Source organism: Pongo abelii, chromosome 3, assembly GCF_028885655.2.
Source record: "Pongo abelii isolate AG06213 chromosome 3, NHGRI_mPonAbe1-v2.0_pri, whole genome shotgun sequence".
NCBI classification, from domain to species: domain Eukaryota; kingdom Metazoa; phylum Chordata; class Mammalia; order Primates; family Hominidae; genus Pongo; species Pongo abelii.
In genome coordinates this window covers 124,749,289-124,774,915 of record NC_071988.2, presented here as the reverse complement: position 1 = coordinate 124,774,915, position 25,627 = coordinate 124,749,289, and the positions used below count along the sequence as shown (strand labels likewise).

Sequence of the window (25,627 nt, the reverse complement as noted above, 5' to 3'; positions counted from 1 at the left end):
AATTTTTCTACAGCTTGCCTTTTCTATCTAGATTTTGGAAAGTAGAGAGAAGGGTGAACCTTCTAATTGTGAAGGATCTGTTAAGGTATCCCATTTGGTGAGTATTAATGAACCATAATAATGTACTGTATGGGCCAAAACAAAATTTAATTTAGTTGCTGGATGTTTGGTTTAATAAGAACTGTTAACTAAACTAAGTGTGGCTGGAAATCTACAAATTGTCTGCTTAGTCTTGTCAGTATCATCAAATTCCTAGCTAAAATGTCATAGGAAAAATTCAGAGGATCTTTCTTCCTGTTATGTCATGGTTGCCATCTCCTAAAATTTAAATGTCAGGGCTATAGGATTATAGGAATTGATGTTTTTTTCTAACCACTAATGAAGTAGAATTTTTTTCTATACACATTTAACAATTTAAATCATCTTAGAATTTGAGGGTCTTTTTGTAAAATCTCAGCCAATGTAATTTAGAGTTATGTGATCAGCAAAAATCTAGGTTGGATGGTTAAAAAGTAATCACATTATTTTAGGTTTTACTGAAGTACAATAAGAAAATATATTTTGTATTAATAACATAGTATTTTAGACTGTAAATCCATTGAGGAGTGATACTGAATTTATCCTGGTAGCCCCAACACATTATACCTATTTTAAGTCTAATATAAATTTGCTGAATAAGCGAATATACGCATTATGCAAACATTCCTATGTTCCACATTAGTAAACCTTCACTTCCTTCTTGCCACACTAAATTATTGCTGTTTCTTTCTTGCTCCTTTTCTATCCTTTACCATATTGCTTTATTCTGCATCTTTAGGGCCTAAATTCTTTAGCTTGATGTGGGATATGATTTAAGATTATTTGATTAGAAAACTTCAGGGAAAAAAGCAATCTATAATGTGTTTATTCATTTTCAGATTTTATAAAATTAGATTATTAATTACTTAATATTCAATTCTAATTTCACCTTAGCTATTTTGCTATAAAATTGTATAACTTATTTTAGTAGACTTTAATCTTGTTTTAATTTAACAATAAAAAACCAAAACCTAACCTCTTTAGTTTTCTCATCCAAGACTGTGATATTTCACATAATTTTAACTTTTAATAATTTAGCTTTAATACTCTTGGCATATTCAGTGATCTACTTGATGATTTTCCTCATGTTACTTGATGCTCTGTCATCAGTGTTCCATCTGTTCCAACCCTCCAGCCTACCCACTTACTCTAAGAATCTTCTTGGAAAGAAGTCTCTAAAGAGTCATCTCTGTCTCTTTAGAGGTGACTCTTTTCTGATTACCTCCTGGCCTTGGTGGGATGATAATATCCAGTTTCTCTTAGCTGTACCTCCTCTGTTTTCTACCCTGGCTTCTTTTTCCCTACCCTCCTAAAAAAATAATAAAAAAAAACTTGGAGGTATTCTGTGGCCTTTCTTACCCAAGTTCTTGCTCTCAAACGTTCTGTCATCATTTCCATGTTGATGACTGCCAAATATTTTATCTATAGTCTCTGAATTCTAATTCATGTCTTCCTAAAGATGGTTATAATTGTGTCCCATCATTATCTCAAACTTTAATATGTCTAAAACGAAACTATTTTCTTCCTACCATAGTGAATATTCCTTATTTCCAGTAAAACCAGCATTATCCTAGCTGCCTAAGCTGGAAACCTAAGTCAATTTTGACTCATCTTTTTCTGCCTTTCTCTTTGTCCACTTGTCCCATTTCTTATTGATCCTACCTTTGAACATTTCCGTGGCTGCTACGCTCATTTACTTTCTCATCTCTCTTGAATTACTATGTCAGTCTCCTGGAACCTTGTCTCCATGACTCTTGTCTTTGTTTCCTGAAGTCATCATAAGGATTTCTAATACACTAACCACTGCTTTTGTATGTCACTTCCTGGGGCAAGATTTGGCCACTCTTAACCAATCTAACTTTATTTCCTTCTGCTTCACATGAACTCCTCCCTCATAGATTGGGCCTCTGAGTATCTTTGAATATGAATGCTTGTTCTCATCTTTAACCTTCACTCATGCTGCCTTCATTACCACTTTGCCCTTTTATTATGTATCTGTGTCATCTGTAGTGGACACTGTGCAAGAAAAATTAGACTCCTTAACTGGTAATACATATTTACCTGCCTAGTCTCAAAAATCTCCACAGAGAGAAATAACGTAAAGCTTTGACTTTCTTTCAAATCACTCACAATATTTACCAAGTCGTTATTGTCTTCTGAGCATGATGTTGGGCTCTGAGATTAAAAAAAATAAACAAGACATCCCTCCACTGCTTCTCTTACAAGCAGTCTCCTCTGCCACCTCCCTAACCCAAGCTGGTATTATCTCTCACCCAGATTCCTGCCCCAGCTGCCTTACGGAGCTGCCTGTGGCTGCTCTTACCCCTTCCCAATCCATCATAGTGGATCCATTGTGCAAGCCATTGCTGGGCTTTATGCAAGGTTCTCTTTTTTTTTCAAGTTTTATGTTTCTATTATTTTTATTTATTTTTTTTTAATTATACTTTAAGTTTTAGGGTACATGTGCACAACATGCAGGTTTGTTACATATGTATACATGTGCCATATTGGTATACTGCACCCATTAACTCGTCATTTACATTAGGTATATCTCCTAATGCTATCCCCCCTTCCCCCCACCCCACAACAGGCCCAGGTGTGTGATGTTCCCCTTCCTGTGTCCACGTGTTCTCATTGTTCAGTTCCAACCTGTGAGTGAGAACATGCGGTGTTTGGTTTTTTCTCCTTGCAATAGTTTGCTGAGAATGATGGTTTCCAGCTTCCCTACAAAGGACATGAACTCATCATTTTTTATGGCTGCACAGAATTGCATGGTGTATATGTGCCACATTTTCTTAATCCAGTCTATCATTATTGGACATTTGGGTTGGTTCCAAATCTTTGCTATTGTGAATAGTGCCACAATAAATATATGTGTGCATGTGTCTTTATAGCAGCATGATTTTATAATCCTTTGGGTATATACCCAGTAATGGGATGGCTAGGTCAAATGGTATTTCTAGTTCTAGATCCCTGAGGAATCGCCACACTGTCTTCCACAATGGTTGAAGTAGTTTACAGTCCCACCAACAGTGTAAAAGTGTTCCCATTTCTCCACATCCTCTCCAGCACCTGTTGTTCCCTGACTTTTTAGTGATTGCCATTCTAACTGCTGTGAGATGGTATCTCATTGTGGTTTTGATTTGCATTTCTCTGATGGCCAGTGATGATGAGCATTTTTTCATGTAGTTTTTGGCTGCATAAATGTCTTCTTTTGAGAAGTGTCTGTTCATATCCTTTGCCCACTTGTTGATGGGGTTGTTTGTTTTTTTTTTTCTAAATTTGTTTGAGTTCTTTGTATATTCTGGATATTAGCCCTTTGTCAGATGAGTAGATAGCAAAAATTTTCTCCCATTCTGTAAGTTGCCTGTTCACTCTGATGGTAGTTTCTTTTGCTGTGCAGAAGCTCTTTAGTTTAGTTAGATCCCATTTGTCAATTTTGTCTTTTGTTGCCATTGCTTTTGGTGTTTTAGACATGAAGTCCTTGCCCATGCCTATGTTCTGAATGGTATCACCTAGGTTTTCTTCTAGGGTTTTTATGATTTTAGGTCTCACATTTAAGTCTTTAATCCATCTTGAATTAATTTTTGTATAAGGTGTAAGGAAGGGATCCAGTTTCAGCTTTCTACATATGGCTAGCCAGTTTTCCCAGCACCATTTATTAAATAGGCAATCCTTTCCCCATTTCTTGTTTTTGTCAGGTTTGTCAAAGATCACATAGTTGTAGATATGTGGCATTATTTCTGAGGGCTCTGTTCCTTTCCATTGGTCTGTGTCTCTGTTTTGGTACCAGTACCATGCTGTTTTGGTTACTGTAGCCTTGTAGTATAGTTTGAAATCAGGTAGCGTGATGCCTCCAGCTTTATTCTTTTGGCTTAGGATTGACTTGGCAATGCGGGCTCTTTTTGGTTCCATATGAACTTTAAAGTAGTTTTTTCCAGTTCTGTGAAGAAAAGTCATTGGTAGCTTGATGGGGATGGCATTGAATCTATAAATTACCTTGGGCAGTATGGCCATTTTCACGATATTGATTCTTCCTACCCATGAGCATGGAATGTTCTTCCATTTGTTTGTATTCTCTTTTATTTCATTGAGCAGTGGTTTGTAGTTCTCCTTGAAGAGATCCTTCACATCCCTTGTAAGATGGATTCCTAGGTATTTTATTCTCTTTGAAGCAATTGTGAATGGGAGTTCACTCATGATTTGGCTCTCCGTTTGTCTGTTATTGGTGTATAAGAATGCTTGTGATTTTTGCACATTGATTTTGTATCCTGAGACTTTGCTGAAGTTGCTTATCAGCCTAAGGAGATTTTGGGCTGAGACGATGGGGTTTTCTAGATACACAATGATGTCATCTGCAAACAGGGACAATTTGACTTCCTCTTTTCCTAATTGAATACCCTTTATTTCCTTCACCTGCCTGATTGCCCTGACCAGAACTTCCAATACTATGTTGAATAGGAGTGGTGAGAAAGGGCATCCTTGTCTTGTGCCAGTTTTCAAAGGGAATGCTTCGAGTTTTTGCCCATTCAGTGTGATATTGGCTGTGGGTTTGTCATAGATAGCTGTTATTGTTTTCAGATACGTCCCATCAATACCTAATTTATTGAGAGTTTTTAGCATGAAGCATTGTTGAATTTTGTCAAAGGCCTTTTCTGCGTCTATTGAGATAATCATGTGGTTTTTGTCGTTGGTTCTGTTTATAGGCTGGATTACGTTTATTGATTTTTGTATGTTGAACCAGCCTTGCATCCCAGAGATGAAGCCCACTTGATCATGGTGGATAAGCTTTTTGATGTGCTGCTGGATTCGGTTTGCCAGTATTTTATTGAGCATTTTTGCATCAATGTTCATCAGGGGTATTGGTCTTTATACCCAAAGAACTATAAATCATGCTGCTATAAAGACACATGCACACGTATGTTTATTGCGGCACTATTCACAATAGCAAAGACTTGGAACCAACCCAAATGTCCAACAACGATAATGATTGCCTCAATTTCAGAGCCTGTTATTGGTCTATTCAGAGATTCAACTGCTTCCTGATTTAGTCTTGGGAGGGTGTATGTGTCGAGGAATTTATCCATTTCTTCTAGATTTTCTAGTTTATTTGCATAGAGGTGTTTATAGTATTCTCTGATGGTAGTTTGTATTTCTGTAGGATCGGTGGTGATATCCCCTTTATCATTTTTTATTGCGTCTATTTGATTCTTATCTCTTTTATTCTTTATTAGTTTTGCTAGCAGTCTATCAATTTTGTCGATCTTTTCAAAAAACCAGCTCCTGGATTCATTGATTTTTTGAAGGGTTTTTTTGTGTCTCTGTCTCCTTCAGTTCTGCTCTGATCTTAGTTATTTCTTGCCTTCTGCTAGCTTTTGAATGTGTTTGCTCTTGCTTCTGTAGTTCTTTTAATTGTGATGTTAGGGTGTCAATTTTAGATCTTTCCTGCTTTCTCTTGTGGGCATTTAGTGCTATTAAGTTTCCCTCTACACACTGCTTTAAATGTGTCCCAGAGATTCTGGTATGTTGTGTCTTTGTTCTCGTTGGTTTCAAAGAACATCTTTATTTCTGCCTTCATTTTGTTGTGTACCCAGTAGTCATTCAGGAGCAGGTTGTTCAGTTTCCATGCAGTTGAGCGGTTTTGAGTGAGTTTCTTAATCCTGAGTTCTAGTTTGATTGCACTGTGGTCTGAGAGACAGTTTGTTATAATTTCTGTTCTTTTACATTTGCTGAGGAGTGCTTTACTTCCAACTGTGTGGTCAGTTTTGGAATTAGTGTGATGTGGTGCTGAGAAGAATGTATATTCTGTTGATTTGGGGTGGAGAGTTCTGTAGATGTCTATTAGGTCTGCTTGGTGCAGAGCTGAGTTCAATTCCTGGATATCCTTGTTAACTTTCTGTCTCATTGATCTGTCTAATGTTGACAGTGGGGTGTTAAAGTCTCCCATTATTATTGTGTGGGAGTCTAAGTCTCTTTGTAGGTCTCTAAGGACTTGCTTTATGAATCTGGGTGCTCCTGTATTGGGTGCATATATATTTAGGATAGTTAGCTCTTCTTGTTGAATTGATCCCTTTACCATTATGTAATGGTCTTTGTCTCTTTTGATCTTTGTTGGTTTAAAGTCTGTTTTATCAGAGACTAGGATTGCAACCGCTGCCTTTTTTTGTGTTCCATTTGCTTGGTGGATTTTCCTCCATCCCTTTATTTTGAGCCTATGTGTGTCTCTGCACATGAGATGGGTTTCCTGAATACAGCACAGTGATGGGTCTTGACTATCCAATTTGCCAGTCTGTGTCTTTTAATTGGAGCATTTAGCCCATTTACATTTAAGGTTAATATTGTTATGTGTGAATTTGATCCTGTCATTATGATGTTAGCTGGTTATTTTGCTCGTTAGTTGATGCAGTTTCTTCCTAGCCTCAATGGTCTTTACAATTTGGCATGTTTTTGCAGTGGCTGGCACCGGTTGTTCCTTTCCATGTTTAGTGCTTCCTTCAGGAGCTCTTTTAGGGCAGGCCTGCTGGTGACAAAATCTCTCAGCATTTGCTTGTCTGTAAAGGATTTTATTTCTCCTTCACTTATGAAACTTAGTTTGGCTGGATATGAAATTCTGGGTTGAAAATTCTTTTCTTTAAGAATGTTGAATATTGGCCCCCACTCTCTTCTGGCTTGTAGAGTTTCTGCCGAGAGATCCGCTGTTAGTCTGATGGGCTTCCCTTTGTGGGTAACCCGACCTTTCTCTCTGGCTGCCCTTAACTTTTTTCCTTCATTTCAACTTTGGTGAATCTGACAATTATGTGTCTTGGAGTTGCTCTTCTCAAGGAGTATCTTTGTGGCATTCTCTGTATTTCCTGAATTTGATAAAAAGTAAGGAACAAACCTCCAAGAAATATGGGACTATGTGAAAAGACCAAATCTACGTCTGTTTGCTGTGCCTGAAAGTGACGGGGAGAATGGAACAAAGTTGGAAAACACTCTGCAGGATATTATCCAGGAGAACTTCCCAAATCTAGCAAGGCAGGGTTCTATTACTCCCTTGCATAAAGCCCTGCAATGGCTTCTCATTGAATTTAAACATTTCAGAGTTTTAGATCTCACTTAAAAAGTCCTGCATAATCTGGCCCCTGTCTGCTTCTCTTATTCTATCTTTTCCTGTCTTCACTTCACCAACTGTGCCACACTGCCTTTTCTATTTTTTTTGAATACACTGAGCACATTCTGCTTTGGTACTAAGTGTTTTGGCTATTCTTTTTGTCTAGACTACTGTTTCCCTTGATGTTTTTGGGACCAGCTTCCTCTTCTCTGGTCATTCAGATTGCAGGTTAATGACAAGCCTTCCACTGCTATCCAGTCCCATGAACCTAAAGCTACTGGCCCCTTTTCCAGCTCTATTTAAATAATCTCTGTTAAACTTATCACAATGTTTCTTATTTGTCTTTTTATCTCTTCTCACCAGCCTCCTCCTCTATGTAGAATGTAAGCTCCATGAGAGCAGAGACCTTATTTATTTGTAGCCCTAGCACCTGATGCACTTCCTGGAGCATAATAAGTAGCCACTTCTTTTCAATAATATTTGTGAAATGAAAGAGAGGTCCAGCTCTTAAAGATGCCACGGTAAAGTCATGGTATTGCTACAGCATAGTACAGCTAGCATGCATGACTAGTCCAACAAAATAAGTGCTATAAATGTAAGTTGTATCTGTAAGTCATGTTTATAAAGAGTTCTGGTTATGCAGTTCAAGGAGCAGTTCATCTGAAATCTGGCGGGGAGGAAGGATAAAGTAGGCAAAGCTATGCTGAGGAGATAATCTTTGTGCCTGGTTCTTGAATAAAGAATAAGGACAGAATAGAACATTCGAACTAACTGAATAAAGGAAATAGCAAAAAGCTGGTGCTTGGAGGTGTAGAAGTACATGGGGTGTTGGGGAATAGTGAGTAGTTCAGCTAGAGTTAGGAATAAGGGATGGATAGATACAAAGTTGGAGCAGTGCAAGTGCCAGCGTATAAAGAATTATATTTGCCATAGTAAGTTTTTGGACCTTGTATAGGAAACAGAGCCTATACTGGTGGCATTATGGAAGATCTAAAGAAAGGAACAGATAGAGAACAGTTTGACTCAGAGAAAAAAGGGAATGCCTAAACAGTAGCATGGGAGACATGGATACAGATCGAATATTCAGATATACCATGTATTAAAAATGTTCTTTCAGTAGCTTTAATTTTATTGTTTCAAATTATCTGCCCTAAAGATTTATTTTTATCTGTCTTACAGAATTTGGTTGATCTTGCAGGCAGCGAAAGAGCTGCTCAAACAGGAGCTGCAGGTAATTAAAACTCATGAAATATGTTAGTCTTAATGTCTTCCTATTTTACAGGTTTAAAAAGTACTACAAGGCATTTTTAGAAACTGATAAAGTAATTATATTCATTATTAATAATAATGAATCATTAATTATGATTTTCTGATAAAAGTCTTTAACATAGAAGTCAGCATCTGTATCTGCTTATTTTTTATTTTAGTCTACAATAGCATCAATTAAAAAATGAAAATTATACAATTGATGGGATTGTACAGCAGGAAAGCCCATGAGAATTCCATAAAAGCCATTTAAACTTTCAAAATAAGGAAATTAAGAAAGATAGTGGGGTACAAAATTAATATGCAGATATTAATTTTTAAAAGTTAAAATATTAATAAACAAAAACAAGTTAAAATATTTAGTAGACAAAAAGACTCCATTTATAATAACCTAAAAGATGTGATACCTAGGAAGAAACTCAACAAAGATTTGTACAAGACTGATATAAAGAAAACCTTTTTTTTTTTTTTTTTTCTGAGGCAGACTCTCACTCTGTCTCCCAGGCTGGAGTGCAGTGGCACGATCTCAGCTCAATGCAACCTCCACCTCCTGGACTCAAGCAGTTCTCATGCCTCAGCCTCCCAAGTAGCTAGGATTACAGACATGCACCATCACGCCCAGCTAATTTTTGTATTTTTAGTAGAGACAGAGTTTTGCCATGTTGGTCAGGCTGGTCTCTAACTCTTGGCCTCAAGTGATCCACGCACCTCAGCCTCCCAAAGTTCTGGGATTACAGGTGTGAGCCACCACACCCGGCCTAAGAAAACTTGTAAATCAGACTTGAAGGACACAAACAAATACTTGAAAAAATGGAGAAGCATACTTAAATGGAGAAGATTCAAAATCACAAAGATATCAGGCCTCTGTTAATTTCTAGATTTAACGCAATCCTAATAAAAATATCAAGAGTACATTTTCATGTTTAAATTAGGTAAGATGATTTTAAAATTTGTATGGAAACATAAAAACAGACAAGAGTAGCCAGGAAAATTCCAAAAAGCAGAAAGTGGAATTTAAGATTTTACTATCTTACTATAAGATAGTAAAACATATTACAATGCCATAGTAATTAAAACTGTGTGAATTGTCAGCCCAGTGAAATAGAATAGAAAATCCATCAAGAGTCCCAAATACATACAGAAGTTAGAATACAATAAAGATGGTCCTTCAAATTTGTAAAGAAAAGATAGATTATTCATTAATTGATAGCCATTTGGGAAAAAAAATTAAGTCAGATCCATATATCATACACCAAGGAATGCATTATAAGTAGCTCAAAAACTTCAATATGAAAAAAACTATAAAAATTATTGGAAGTCAACTTACAGTGGGAAAACCCTTTTGTAACTGATACAAAGTCCAGATGCCTTAAAAGCTTAAAAGAAACCAACAAAAAAAACTGGGCAAAGGATATAAATGAATAGTTCATAATGCTTAAATGGTTTAGCTTGCACCTGCACTCTTGCCATTAGAAGAGCTGCTCATCCAAGGAAGATTAGACGTTTATTCAACAGACTTGAGCTCATTCTGCAGCCTATTGTAGAGCCACTCAACTGAGCCTAGCCTACATCCACCAAACCAGTCCATCCTCAGACCTGTGAACAAAAAATAAATGCTTGTTTTAGTTGGTTGGTTAGGTAGTAATGTTAAAGCAATAGCTAATTAATGCACCTGTGAAATAACATCTGTTCAAAATTATTTTTGCAATATTTTTTTGTATAGGCAGTAGATTGAAAACCTACATGTCCTTCAACAGGGGATGGGGTGGGTGAATGAAGTCTGATGCAGCCGTAAAATGGAATTTTATACTTTAAAAAAGAATGAAAAAGATCAGTGTTTACCAATATGGAAATTTTTCCAAGATATGTTGCCAAGTGAAAAAAAGCGAAGTGCAAAATAGTATGTATGGTCTGTTACTATTGATATCAGTGAAGAAGGAAGGAAATAAATATATATGAATTTGTATGTTTAAAAATCTCTAAAGAAAAAACAAACTAATAACAGTGGTTTCCTGGTAGAGGTATAAGAACTGGTTGAGTGGGGATAAAAGTGGAAGGGAGCTTTTTCAAAGTGTACTTTTTTTTTTAAACTTTTTGAACCGTGTGAGCATATTAACAATTTAAAAATAAGAAATTAGAGGCTAATTTGGTTGTAAGTTCATAGTTGCCTATATTTAGATGTTGGAAAAAAATTGATTTGAACTGAAGAGCTAGAGAAGCTTTCAGGAAACAGGTTTTTTTTCCCTACATTCTTCCCTCCCTCTTCATTTTTTTCTTTTTACTATTTTTCTCAGGTAATAACCTTTCTGATTCACTTGAAGTGGGACCAATAGGGAGAGAGCTGTTTCTACCACTGATATTAAAGATGGGCTCATGTCTAAACCAGAGCATAGACTAGCATCTGCCCTCTAATTTCTCTCATTAACTTAGTGATAAATAAGTTTATCATCTAGAAAAGGAGTCAAGTTTAGTTTTCGTATTTGTTTAATAAATTCAGGTGTGCGGCTCAAGGAAGGCTGTAATATAAATCGAAGCTTATTTATTTTGGGACAAGTGATCAAGAAACTTAGTGATGGACAAGTTGGGTAAGTTTATCCCGTTGTGCACTTACCTACTGATTCTTATATTTTTCATTAGGTTGAACATTGCAACATTTCGATGACACTCAAATGTACTGATTTCTTCCATATATTCAAAAACTTATACATATGACTATAATCTACTGAATTTACCTTCTATTTTAAATATTTTTTAGTTAGTAGTTTTAATCTGCCTCATATAACCTGTAAACTAATTTTTGAAACTCTGGCTGATTTAAGAGTTCTGCATTAAAAACCAACTACTTTGTTATATAAACGTTCTCAATCTTTTTCTCCCATAAACTCATTCCTTGCTAAGTGGTTTCATAAATTATCGAGATAGCAAGTTAACACGAATTCTCCAGAATTCCTTGGGAGGAAATGCAAAGACACGTATTATCTGCACAATTACTCCAGTATCTTTTGATGAAACCCTTACTACTCTCCAGGTGAGTTTGATTTTTATCTCAACTTAATATGGGGGAAGAGCAACTTGAAGAAGAAAAAATTACCTACTAAAATTAAGCATAGTTTTTTTTAATTAACTCACCTGTTATAATCGATATGTTGTCTACTAAATAGCATTTCTTAATTTAATTTTGCCAGACTTCGATTATTTGTATCTTACCTTCACAATTTTTGCCACATCCACCACTATTTTACTGAAATTGACTTGATATTTTTAAAATAACTCACTTTTTGTACTTGATTTATTGTAAAAGGAAACTTTAATATTAGTGCTATCAATGGGAAACTATTATTACTTGCCACAAATAGAAGGTAACAAAAAAAATTGTGTGTCTGTCTGTATAACAAAATAATTCTGAAATTCCTGGTAGTTGACTGTTGCCTTCATTTGCTCTGAGCCTAAGGCCTACATTTTCTATTTTAAAAAGGAAAGGAACCAGCCTGACCAACATGGAGAAACCCTGTCTCTACTAAAAATACAAAATTAGCCAGATGTGGTAGCGCATGCCTGTAATCCCAGCTACTGGGGAGGCTGAGGCAGGAGAATCACTTGAACCCAGGAGGCGGAGGTTGCGGTGAGCCGATATCACGCCATTGCACTCCAGCCTAGGCAACAAGAGCGAAACTATGTCTCAAAAAAAAAAAAAAGGAAAGGAAAAATGAGAAATATCAGTAGGGTAGCTTTCTCAATGACGGATTCAATGTTATCTAATGGTCACCTTGGGGTACCCACCTAAAGTTACTTATGGTGCTTATACTCTGAGAAACATTGCTTTAAATAGCTGTTGAGCACCAGATCAAGGTACTGTCAGAGGTGCAAAGAGAAACTAGAGTCCCTGGCTTAACAGAATTAATGAATTCTGTGACAAGGCACATAACACTTGTCTTGCAATATAATTGCCTTTGATTAGTAGTTAAGTGGTTAATAACTAGTATAGAGTTTAAAGGAAGGAGAGATATTTTTGGCTAGAAGCAAAACTTCAGAGTAGAGGAGGCGTTAGCACTGGACCTTGAGGGGTAAATGAGATTCCAATAAGCTGATGTTTTTAAGTTCTCTCAATATATCTTTTTTATTCTCCTGAAGACTATCACCCAGGATAAGTTACAGAGCATTGTTTTAAGGACATAGAATGTTCCCTTTGTTCAAAAGTATTAAGCCAACTGGAAAGAGTATTGATTTTTTTAAAACTTGAATATAAGAAAGCTAAATATTATTAATTAAATTTGAATTTTTTTAAGTGTTGAACACTTAGCACTTTTGTATTTTTTTTCCAGTTTGCCAGTACTGCTAAATATATGAAGAATACTCCTTATGTTAATGAGGTATCAACTGATGAAGCTCTCCTGAAAAGGTATAGAAAAGAAATAATGGATCTTAAAAAACAATTAGAGGAGGTATGTATGAATCATTTATTTCATTAAATAGAAAGAACCAATTTAGAATGGAGACCTGCCCAAATGCTCAGAGACTCTTCATTCCTGAATATCTGAGTTGCTACAACTTAGGTTTTTAATCACTTTTAAACAAGAAGAAATCCACTCATAAAAATTTTAGTTTAATTTACTATAAATTGTAAGATTTGGTTCTTGAAATTATTTTAGATTTTGTTTTTTATTTTCAAAGGGCAAAATCTGAGATTATCAAATGGGCCAAGTAGAGACATTTCTTAAAATTTTTCACAAATACATATAAATTCGGTTAAAAAGAGAAACTACAGAGTTACTTAGAACCACCTTCTGTGTTTTCATGTTATCCTGAATTCCTCTTCTAACCCTTAGATAGCAATCTAATAATATAGCATAATTACTTATCATTTTAGTTTGTTTTAACCATCATGGTCCCATATGTTGTAAAAAATCATGCATTAATGATCTTTTTTAAAATGAGCTAAAATATTAAATGGTAATCTTATGAGAACATCTCTATCTTTACTATCAGAATTCAAGTCTTTGTTTTATGATTTCTGACTATTCATATCCTCTTAGGCAATTAATAGAGTTATATTAACAGCATTGTTGTCTTATACATGGTATATAGAATAGTTACATGAGAAGAAATGTGTATTTTATTGTAAGTCTGAGAAATTATTGATTATGGTAACTGCATTTTGGTGTTCTGCAGTTAGAGTATATTTTATTTCAGTGAAATTACAATTCTTATAGTCCATATACAAATTTAATATTTCATTCTTTTATGCTACTTTAAGGTTTTAAAACTTAGCCACATTTATTATTAACATAATCCAATATTGCATTCTATAGGTTTCTTTAGAGACGCGGGCTCAGGCAATGGAAAAAGACCAATTGGCCCAACTTTTGGAAGAAAAAGATTTGCTTCAGAAAGTACAGAATGAGAAAATTGAAAACTTAACACGGATGCTGGTGACCTCTTCTTCCCTCACATCACAACAGGAATTAAAGGTAAAATTAAAAGATGACAGCTTAAACTTGATGTACAGAGAATAGAATTGGTATTTCTATGTTTATTATATAGTATGCACTTTCTATCCTTTGATACAGTATATTCAAGAATCCCAGAAGATTTTGTGTTTTCATAATACCTAAGAGATTCATTAAAAATACCAATTTCTGATTCCTATTTGTAGAGATTCTAATTCAACAAGTTTGGAATGTATTTAAATAATTTATTTGCAATATTCTGCTTAATAAATTCTAGAGAAACTGGGTGATTGGAAGCCACAGGTTTCTAGAATATGTGGAAATGTTATTTTCTACTTAAACAAATATTAATCTCAGGAAAACTGGTGTAGAATATAAAGCAACATAATTGTGTCAATGTAGACTCTGGTGAAAGAAAATAAAAACAACGTAGTGAACAAAATTCTGACTTTGTGTGATTTTTTGTTTGTTTTTAATTGAGTAGGAGTTTATTTATTCAATAGACTTTTTGGGGTGTGAGGGTGTCATGGATAAGAGAATGACCTCTGGAGCTAGACTGCCTGGATTTGAATCTGTCATTTCCTAACTCTTGGCCTTGGACAATTTCTTGAATTCACTTTGCTGCTTTTTCCTGTGGAAGTAGCAGTGTGGAATAGCTTGATACTCACCTCATAAGTGTTGTGTGAGAATTAAATGAGATAATAGGTAGAATTAGCTCAACACAGCACTTTCCACACAGCATATTCTCAACTAATGTATATTGTTAATGTGAATAAGCATTATGTACAGAGGTATACAGAAGACAATCAAGAACTATTGGTTGAGTGGTGAGCAGGAAATAGCCCAATGAAAGACCTAGAGAAGAATGTTTCAAAAGAGACCTACATGTACAAAAGCTTGGAGTTGTGAAGAAACATGCATTCCTTGCACTTAAGATGTTCTAGTAGCAGGGGCGTTTTAGACCTCCTTGAGGGATTTGAATGTGATGTTTTGCTAACAACAAAGAACAGCCTTGTGTGTGACATCAGAATTATAGTTGAGAAAGATGTAGCTGCTGTGCACATCAGATTGCTTGGGTCTGCAAAGATTGTGGCTCTGGAGTTGGAGTGAATTGGATAAATTGGAGAAATGTTTGGAAGGTAAACTTAGCAGGACTTTGTGATTGTTTGGATGTTGAGGGCAGAGAAAGGGAGAAGGAGGTGTCCGGAATGACTTGCAAGCAATTCCTTGGCTTCATGGGTAACTGGTAACAATATTGATTGAGTTAAGGAACACTGAATAAAGAGCAGTGGAAATGGTGGGTGTTTTATTTGGGATTTCTTTTGTTTGATATGTCAGGCTGTTGAAAATGCAAATGTGTGAGTATGAGGTAGATTTGAGATATAAATATCAATTTGGGCATTAACTACTACAGATCCAAATTAAAGTTTGTTCTGGTTGCATGTTGAGAGAAGGCAACAGAAGGCAAAGTAACAGAAGACAAAACTCCAATTGGGTAAGGCAGAGAAAGAAGAATCCATAAAGCAGCCCAGGTTTAGCTCTAGAGTTAAGAATAAAACCTAGTGAATATGGTAGCTAAGGGGAGAGAATATTTCAGGGAGGTAGTGGTCAGCAGTGTCATATTCTGCTGAGAAGTTAAATAAGATAAAGATGGACAAAAATTATTTGCATTTAGAAACACAGAGCTCATTTGCAAAAGTAATTTGAGTTAAGTGATGGGGGTGAAAGCCACCTTATAGTGTGTTGAGGTGGCCTAGATGAATGGGATCTTGAATATAGTAGAAAGAATTGGACTAACATAGGAGAAATACCTCTTGAATTGCAGCAAACACGGAGGAAAGGATAGGCCTCTGTGCAGGTAGTACTCTTAGGAGTTTAGGTTTATACTTTCTTTGTGAAATAGGTTTAATTTTTCTGCTAAGATGGCAGGTGATGGTAGAGTCATAAGTTTACAGAGATACTAAGAGTTCGAAATAGGCTAGCCTTTGTAGGTAATGAAAAAGAAAGCTGACAAGGGGGAAGGGAATATTGCCATGCAACATTAAAGATCCAGTTTGTCTTGTCAGCCGGTCTTCTGGCTGTGTGGCTCTGGCAGTGCTCAGGAGGCTGATAAAGGTCTTGAACACAGTGTCATTTGAGTGTGCCGTGTGAGGTACATGTAAGGGACAGAGAGTGGGTCAAATAATTTGAGAACATTGACCTCAAATTTCAAACATGATTACAGTGATCTGTGGAATCTGAGATGATAGGGTGAGAACCAAGAGGGAGATGGCAAAAAAAAAAGTCGTGCAACAAGGGAACAAAGCTAAATAGCCCCTGATGAGCTAAATAGCTATAGTGGGATTAACTAAATTAATGATTTGGAAGGATAGCAACGGCAATAAGAGCAAGAGGTCTAGGTTTATGACTTTCAGATAATGACAAGGTCCAGGTGTGGCCTTGGTAGCAACTAGCATTAAACTGAAGGTTATTGGAGTCGAGGATTTAAATATGATGGGGCTTTTGCAGAGCAGGGTGTGGAAAGGGCTGGCCATTTCAAGCAGAAGGACGGCACTCAGAGAGGCATGACAGTATGCAGTATATTCTGGGGACAACAAGTAATCTTAAGAGGCAATGTGATGGAATGGTTGCATGGATAGGCTCTGAAGTAATAGACAATGGGCTCAGCCACCAATTGGCTATACAACTTCTCCAAACTTGTTGGGCACCCAACTCATCTGTTAAAAAGATGTAGTAAGGTTGATACTCGATACAAGTATCATCTCATCTTATTGGATTCTCTCAACAACCTTAGGGTTGTGTATTTCAGATGTGATTACAACCCTAGGGTTGCCGAGAGAGTCCAATAAGATGAGATGATACTTGCACTGAGTAAAGAGACAAGAGAAGAATGGTGGCTATGAAACCTGGAGAAACACACTTAAGAGGCAGGCACAGGAAGAGAAACTAGCAAAGCAGAGTGAGTGGTAAGGACAGCAGCTGGGTAAGGTAAGAACCAGGAGATGGGTCCCTGAAGTGTTGAGGAAGGAGTGGATAAATAATGAGGAGGACAAAGTAGGAAAAAAAGAAAATGGTAGTTAGAGTGAAGTAAAGAGTCAAGAGTTTGATTTTTTTTTTTTAAGCAATATCCTTAGACTAATAAAATTTTAAACTAGGCTTAATAAGAATTCCACCAAGTCAATGGTTTTCAAAAATAGAAACTACTTTGCTTGTTTTATTATGTTTTAATACAGATCTATATGACATAATTTTGATTTCTTCTTCTTTAGGCTAAAAGAAAACGAAGAGTTACTTGGTGCCTTGGCAAAATTAACAAAATGAAGAACTCAAACTATGCAGATCAATTTAATGTGCCAACAAATATAACAACAAAAACACATAAGCCTTCTATAAATTTATTAGGAGAAATTGATGAATGTGAGTGCTTTTTTCAAGTGGAACTATGTTTAATTATAAAAGCATCCTTATAAAGAGAAACTATGTTTATCGCTCAGTTAATGTGATAAACATGTTTAAATACTGTGTATTTCATATGTGATTACAATGGAGACTATGATTTAAAATAAGTAATTCTAAAAATACAAAAAAACTAGCTGTGCGTGGTTGCAGGCGCCTGTAATCCCGGTACTTGGGAGGCTGAGGCAGGAGAATCACTTGAACCTGGGAGGCGGAGCTTGCAGTGAGCCAAGATCCGTTGCACTCCAGCCTGGGTGACAAGAGTGAAACTCTGTCTCAAAAAAATATAAATAAATAAATAAATAAAAAGTAATCATAAGTTCTTTATTCTGAATCTCTTAAGAATGATGCACTAGTTGAAACACACATGAGACAGGTGTTTTTATTTTCTAATTATTATTCAATTAAATTTTTAGTTATATGGCATCTGCCTTTGTTAATCTTAAAAGAGTGGCATTGACATGGGAATCTGTTTCAAAATTATTTCTTCAATAGTACAGTCTGTTGGGGGGCATTTTAAATCTACTTATAATGATCAAATTGCAAATTCAGAATTTGTCCTTTTAACCTATATTTCATTAAGGATCCTGTATTGTGTCACTAATTCCAACCAGTGATCATCTTAATTCACACAATAATATAAATGACCATATCTATTAATGTACTTTTGGTATTCATACTCTAGCACATATTAGTTAATTTGAAGTTCTTAGTATCTCTGATAAGAATGTTTTTAGTAATCTTTAATTTGACTTAGGAAATTTGGTAAACATGTTTATGGACAAATTTTTTTTTTCTCTAATTATAGCTGTCTGTTCAGAGTCTGATGTTTTCAGTAACACTCTTGATACATTAAGTGAGATAGAATGGAATCCAGCAACAAAGCTACTAAATCAGGTAACTTAATGTATTTTACAGCATATAATGCTTTTACTCTTTTTAAAATTCTTTTGTTATTAGATTTTGTTGTTACTTGTTCTCATTTAATTTCAGTAGTGATTTGGCTCTAATGAAGGCTTCTCTCTTTACATTTCTACTCTATAACCATCAGGCACCTAGAGAAAGGCTAAAAATTTCATAAGGCAGATATGTGCTAGTAGGTAAACCTTTGCTTCTAGCTCTTTACTAGCAGATCTTAGTATTCATGATGTTTGTAAAGTTTCTGTTTTGCCTTGGTAAACTTCATTAGGGTAACAAGACTGATTTTAAAAGTGTCAGTTCTCAGGCATTTATACTGTATAGAATAATACATCAGGGAGAGGTAATTTTGGTGAATACATCAGTAAGTTTAGATTCCATGTTTACTTTGTAGATTGCTCATGTTTAAAGATGTATGGTTGTATAAAGTAGTAGACATTTTCATATGAATTTTAGAATATATTGCATTACTCCTTATTATTGTTAGTTAATTCCTATAAAGTATTATTGACAAAGTGTTTTTGTGTTCCTAATACATACATTAGAAGTTTCTTGGGTTTTTTTACAATCTCTGGTGTAAAAAAGTATTTTTTTTAACTCATGGTTTGTCTCTTATAATAATAAAGAAAATAGAAATAGGCCTCTTTAAGTATAGTAAAACACAGTTATCATTAGCTTTAGAAGTCAATAAATAATATCTCTGTTTCCATTCTTGAATTCAGAACCATCTGAGACATAAAATAGGAGTTAGTTAGATTGGGGAATTAAATTTTCAGTTTTATTACTGAGGAGCTTGAGGATTTATGGTCAAAATTCCCTGTCAGGCACAGGCAAACATACAATTTATTGATATATTTTTAAAATTCTCCTTCTTTCAAAATAATCTATTCTAAGTTAGCTAGTTTGCCAAAATGTAGAACTTTAGAAAGATATCAAATCAAAGTTAAAGTAGTTATTTAAATAATCCAAATTTTATTAAGGAAACAAAAAATATATGAATTTTCTGATTGGAAAATCTGTTCTTGTTTATAATAGGAGAATATAGAAAGTGAGTTGAACTCACTTCGTGCTGACTATGATAATCTGGTATTAGACTATGAACAACTACGAACAGAAAAAGAAGAAATGGAATTGAAATTAAAAGAAAAGAATGATTTGGATGAATTTGAGGCTCTAGAAAGAAATACTAAAAAAGATCAAGAGGTAAGAGAGACAGAAATGTAAAACTAAACTAAAAGCATACTTTTAAAAGAAGTATTCTCTTTTTTCTATAATGTAAGCTTTTTAAATATTTTTTAAATGTACAGATAACATTTTATGTGTTTATTGTATACAACATGATGTATGATGTTTTGAAGTATATGTACATTGTGGAATGGTTAAATCTAGCTAACAAATGTACTACCTCACATAGTTACTGTTTTTGTGGTGATAGCACATAATATCCACAGATTTTATGTTTTTTAAGAATACAATACATTGTCATTAACTATAGTCACCTTGCTGTACAATAGAGCTGTTGAAATTTATTCCTGCTATCTAACTGTCATTATGTCATCTGACCAAGATTTCCCCATTTCCTTCTCCCTGCTAAACACCCCAGCCTCTGATAACCACCATTATACTTTGTACTTCTAAGAGATCAGCTTTTTAAGATTCTGCATATGAGTGAGATCATGCAGTATTTGTCTTTCTGTTCCTGGTTTATAATGTCCTTTGGGTTCATCCATATTGTTGCAAATGGTAGGATTTCTTTTTTTTTTTTTAATAGCTGAAGAATATTCCATAGTGACTTTATACCAAATTTTCTTTATCCATTCTTCTGTTGGTAGACTCTTAGGTTGGTTCCATATCTTGGCTGTTGTGGAAAGTGCTGCAGTAAATATGGGAATGCAGATATTTCTTGAACATACTCATTTAATTTCCTTTGGGTACATACCCAGTAGTAGGACTGCTGGATCTTATGGTAGTTCTATTTTTGCTTTGTTGAGGAACTTTCATACTGTTTTCTATATATTCCTACCAACAGTATAAAAGGATTCCCTTTTGTCCACATCCTTGCCAACAGGTTCTCTTCTGCCTTCTTGATAAGCCATTCTAATTGGGATGAGGCAATACCTCACTGTGGTTTTGATTTGCATTTCCTTGATTATTAGTAATATTGAACATATTATGTGTATGTCTTCTTTTGAGAAATGTCTGTTCAGGTCTTTTGCCTATATTTTGATTGGGTTGTTTGGGTTTTTTTTTGCTATTGAGTTGTTTTAGTTTCTTATATATTTTGGATATTAACCATGTGTCAGATGTATATTTTGCAAATATTTCTGCCATTCTGTAGGTTGTCTCTTTATTGATGATTTCCTTTGCCTTTAGTTGTAATTCCGTTCATTTATTTTTGGTCTTTTTGGTTGTGCTTTTGGGGTCTTATCCAAAAATTCCTTGTCCTGACCAATGTTATGAAGCATTTCCACTATCTTGTTTTCTAGTAGTTTCACAGTTTCAAGTCTTAGTATTTAAGTCCTTAACTCATTCTGAATTGATTCTTGTATATGATGAGAGACAGGAGATCTAGGTTCTTTCTTCAACATATAGATATTCATTCAGTTTTCCCAGCACCACTATCGAAGGAAGACTATCCTTTCCCCAACATATGTTCTTGGCACTTTTGTCAAAAATCAGTTGACTGTATGTGCATGGATTTATTTCTGCGTTCTCTGTTCTATTGGCCTGTTGTCTGTTTCTATGCCAGTAGCATGTTATTTTGGTTACTATAGTTTTGTAATATATTTTGGAGGCAGATGGTATGACGCCTCCAGATTTGCTCTTTTTGCTCAAGATTGCTTTGGCTATACAGGGTCTTTTGGGGTTCCATATGAATGTGAGGATTGTTTTTAATCTACTTTTGTGAAGAATGTCATTGATGTTTTGATAGATATCGCATTACATCTGTGGATCACTTTGGGCAATATGGACATTATAACAATATTCTTCCAATCCATGAACATGCATATCTTTCCATTTGTGTCTTCTTCAAATTCTTTCATTAATGTTTTATAGTTTTCATTTGAGAGATCTGACACCTCCTTGGTTACATTTATTTCTAGGTATTCTTTTGGTAATAAATGAGATTGTTTTCTTTGTGCCATTTTTAGATAGTTTGCCATTAACATATAGAGATACTACTTTTTTTATGTTGATTTTGTATCCTGCAACTTTACTGAGTTTTTTATTAGTTGTAACAGTTTTGGATGGAGTCCTTAGGGTTTTCTGTATATAGGATCATATCATCTACAAATAGAGACAATTTAACTTCCTCCTTTCCTATTATGTTTTATTTTTCTCTTTTGCCTAATAACTCTAGCTAGAACTTCCTGTACTATGTTGAATAAAAGTGGCAAAGGGGGACATCCTTATCCTGTTCTAGATCTTAGAGTAAAAGGCTTTCAGCTTTTCCCTATTTGGTATTACGTTAGCAGTGGGTTTGTTGTATGTGGCCTTTATTGTGTTGAGGCATATCACTTCTATACCTAATTAAGAGTTTTTATCATGAAGAGGTATTGAACTCTGTCATGATTTTTCTGCATCTGTTGAAGTGATTGACTTTTTTTCATTGTTTTGTTAATGTGGTATGTCATGTTTATTGATTTGTTTATGATGAACCATTCTTGTATTCCTGGGATAAATTCCACTTGATCATGGTCAATTATCTTTTAAATGTGCTGTTAAATTCAGTTTTATAGTATTTTGTTCAGGGTTTTTCTGTCTGTTCTTCAGGCATATTGGCCTGTAGTTTTCCTTTTTTGTCTATTTTTGGTATCAGTGTAATGCTGGCCTCGTAGAATAAGTTAGGAAAAATTCCTTCCTCTTCAATTTTTTGGAATACTTTGAGAAGAATTGGTATTAGTTCTTCTGTAACTGTTGGTAGAATTCAGCAGTGATGCTGTCAGGTCCTAGGCCTTTCTTTGATAGGAGACTTTTTATTACTGATTCAAGTCTCCTTTCTCATTACTGGCCTGTTCAGATTTTCTATTTATTCATAATTCAGTCCTGTTAGGTAATGTGGTATAGGAATTCATTTCTTCTAGGTTTTTCAATTTATTGGCATATAATTGTTCTTTGTATTTCTGTGGTATCAATTGTAATGTCTCCTTTTTTATTTCTGATTTTATTTATTTGAGTCGACTGTCTTTTTTACCTAGTCTAGCTAAAGCTTTGTTGATTTTGTTTCTTTTCAAAAAAAAAAACAAAAAAACTCTTTATTTTGTGGATTTTTTTAAAGTCCCTATTTTGTTTATTTCTGCTCTGATCTTTATTCTTTCCATTTGCTAATTTGGGGTTTAGTTTGTTCTTGTTTTTCTAATTCTTCGAGGTAATAGTTTAGGTAGTTTGAGATCTTTCCTCTTTTTTGATGTAGATGTTTATTACTATAAACTTCTCTTTTAGAACTGCTTTTGCTGCATCCTATACACTTTGGTATATTGTGTTTCCATTTTCATTTGTCTTAACTTTTTTAAATTACTCTTTAAATTCATTAACCCAGTGGTTGTTCAGGAGCATGTTTAATTTTTATGTATTTGTGATATTTCCAGAATTTCTGCTATTATTAATTTCTAGTTTTATGTCATTGTGGTCAGAAAAGATACTTGATATAATTTTGATTTTAAATTTTTTAAGACTGTTTTTGTGGCCTAATATGATCTGTCTTAGAGAATGTTCCATGTGCAGTTGATAAGAATGTGTTTTCTGCAGCTGTTGAATGGAATGTTCTGTAAACATCTATTAGGTCTCTTTGGTCTAGACTGCAGTTTAAATCTGCTATTTCTTTGTTGATTTTCTGTCTGAATAATCTGTCCATTGCTGAAAGTGTAGTTTCAAAATCCTCTATTATTATTGTGTTGCAGTCTCTCTTCCTTCAGATTAATATTTGCTTTATATATATTCTGCCATGTTCAGTGTGCATATATATTTACAATTGTTATAACCTCTTGCTGAGTTGACCCCTTTATCATTATATAATGACCTTGTCTCTTTTCACAGTTTTTGATGTAAAGTCTGTTTTAGCTGATATAAGTATAGCTTCTCCTGCTCTCTTACAATTTCAGTTTGCATGGAATATCTTTTTCCACCCCTTCCTTTCCATCTATTTGTATCCTTATGGGTGAAGTTAATCTCTTTCAGGCGGCGTATATTTGGATTTTTTAATCCATTCAACCACTCTGTCTTATAATTGGAGAATCAGTCCATTTACATTGATAGGTAGGAACTATTGATAGGTAGGAAATTACTACTTCCATTTTGCTAATTATTTTCTTATTTGTTTTTTAGATCCTTTTATTTTATCTCACTGTCTTCCTTATTGGTTAAATTATTTTCTCTGATAGTATGTTTTGATACCTTTCTATTTTTAGTATATTTATTATAGGTTTTTTTCCTTCGTGGTTACCATCAGGCTTACAAGAAAGTCTTACAGTTATGCAGGTTATTTTAAACTGATAACAGATTATCGTTTATTACTAAACAAACAAAGTCCACACTTTATCTCCTCCCACCTTCTGAATATTTGATTTTCTAACTTTTGATGTCACAACTGTTTTCCTTCAGTACTTTTACTGTATCATTGCACTCCCTCCTGGCCTGTGAGATTCCTCTTTGCTGTTGTTGTTGTTGTTGTTTAATGATACTTTAAGTTCTGGGGTACATGTGCATAACATGCAGATTTGTTACATAGGTATACATGTGCCATGGTGGTTTGCTGCACCCATCAACCTGTCATCTACATTAGGTATTTCTCCTAATGCTATCCCTCCCCTAGCCCCCCCAATCCCCGACAAGCCCCAGTGTGTGATGTTCCCCTCCCTGTGTCCATGAGTTCTCATTGTTCAACTCCCACTTACAAGTGAGAACGTGTGGTGTTTGGTTTTCTGTTCTTGTGTTAGTTTGCTGAGAGTGATGGTTTCTAGCTTCATCCATGTCCCTGCAAAGGACATGAACTCATCCTTTTTTATGGCTGCATAGTATTCCATGGTGTATATGTGCCACATTTCCTTTATCCAGTCTATCATTGATGGGCATTTGGGTTGGTTCCAAGTCTTTGCTGTTGTAAACAATGCTGCAATAAATATACGTGTGCATGTGTCTTTATAGTAGAATGATTTATAATCCTTTGGGTATATACTCAGTAATGGGCTTGCTGAGTCAAATGTTATTTCTAGTTCTAGATCCTTGAGGAATTGCCACAGTGTCTTCCACAATGTTGAACTAATTTATACTCCCACCAAACAGTGTAAAAGCGTTCCTATTTCTCCACATCCTCTCCAGCATCTGGCCTGTGAGATTTCTGCTTAGAAGTCTGCTGCTAACCATAATGGAACTCACTTCTATGTTATTTGCCTCTTTACTCTTGCTGCTTTGCTGCTTTTAGGATTTTCTCTTTGTCTTTGACTTTTGAGTTTGAATATAATGTATCTTAGGGCAGGGTCATTTAGATTGAATCTGATTGGTAACCTTTGACCTTCCTATATGTGGATATATATTGCTTTCTTCAGGTTTGGGAATTTTCTGCTATTATTTCTTTAAATAAGCTTTCTGTCCCTTTATCTTTTGCTACTTGAACTGCAGTGACCCAAATATTTGCTTTTTTGATGTTGTCCCATAAACTTCATTCCTTTTCATCCTTTTTTTTTTTTTGCCTCCTGACTCTATATTTTCAAATAGCCTGTCTCAAGCTCACAAATTCTTCTGCATGATCAATTCTTCTATTGATGTTCTTTGTTGCATTTTTCATTTTGTTCATTGTATTTTCTTGCTCTAGGATTTCTGTTTGTTTTTTTATTATTTCAGTCTCCTTGATAAATTTCTGGATCGTTTCTCTATGTTTTCTTGAAGTTTGCTGAGCTCGCTTAAAATAGCTATTTTGAATTCTTTGGCAGATTATACATCTCCATCTTTTAGGATCAGTCACCAGTACCTTACTTTGTGCTTTTGGTGACATCATGTTTCCCTGATCGTGATGCTTGTGGTCATGCAGCAGTGTCTGCACATTGAAGATGAATTTAGCTATTTGTTTTAGTCTTCACCATCTTTATAAGGTCTTTTCAAGATCCATAGTATGACTGAGGTCAGCGTGTTATCCTGCAGAGGCACTACTGGACACCTTTCTCTTTAGGTCCCCAGGTGGGCAGAGCTGTTCTTATTCCACAGATGAGAGGGGTCAGTATCAAGATCCAGGGCCATTTGAGAATCTGCTGATGGACAAGGGTTGCAAAACCTGCCACAGGGACTTGGATACGCCTGTCTCCCGGTAGGACCCTGGCTGGGTAAAAACATTCTCAGACTATCGCTAGGAGAAACTGAAACCAAGCTTCAGAGT

The 25,627-nt window shown here is 35.1% G+C and overlaps 1 protein-coding gene across 16 annotated transcripts in view; it reads left to right on the top strand.

Annotated features, from left to right (window-relative positions):
• CENPE (centromere protein E) overlaps positions 1-25,627 on the top strand; it is a 243,248-nt gene that overhangs the window by 149,318 nt on the left and 68,303 nt on the right. For all 16 annotated transcript variants that reach the window (XM_063723551.1, XM_063723554.1, XM_063723555.1 and 13 more), the window contains exons 8-16: positions 32-97; positions 8,351-8,402; positions 10,935-11,022; positions 11,336-11,465; positions 12,760-12,879; positions 13,747-13,905; positions 17,154-17,301; positions 18,149-18,237; positions 19,294-19,461. In XM_063723551.1, the coding sequence (XP_063579621.1) occupies positions 32-97; positions 8,351-8,402; positions 10,935-11,022; positions 11,336-11,465; positions 12,760-12,879; positions 13,747-13,905; positions 17,154-17,301; positions 18,149-18,237; positions 19,294-19,461 (1,020 nt within the window). The remainder of the gene's footprint in view (positions 1-31; positions 98-8,350; positions 8,403-10,934; positions 11,023-11,335; positions 11,466-12,759; positions 12,880-13,746; positions 13,906-17,153; positions 17,302-18,148; positions 18,238-19,293; positions 19,462-25,627) is intronic.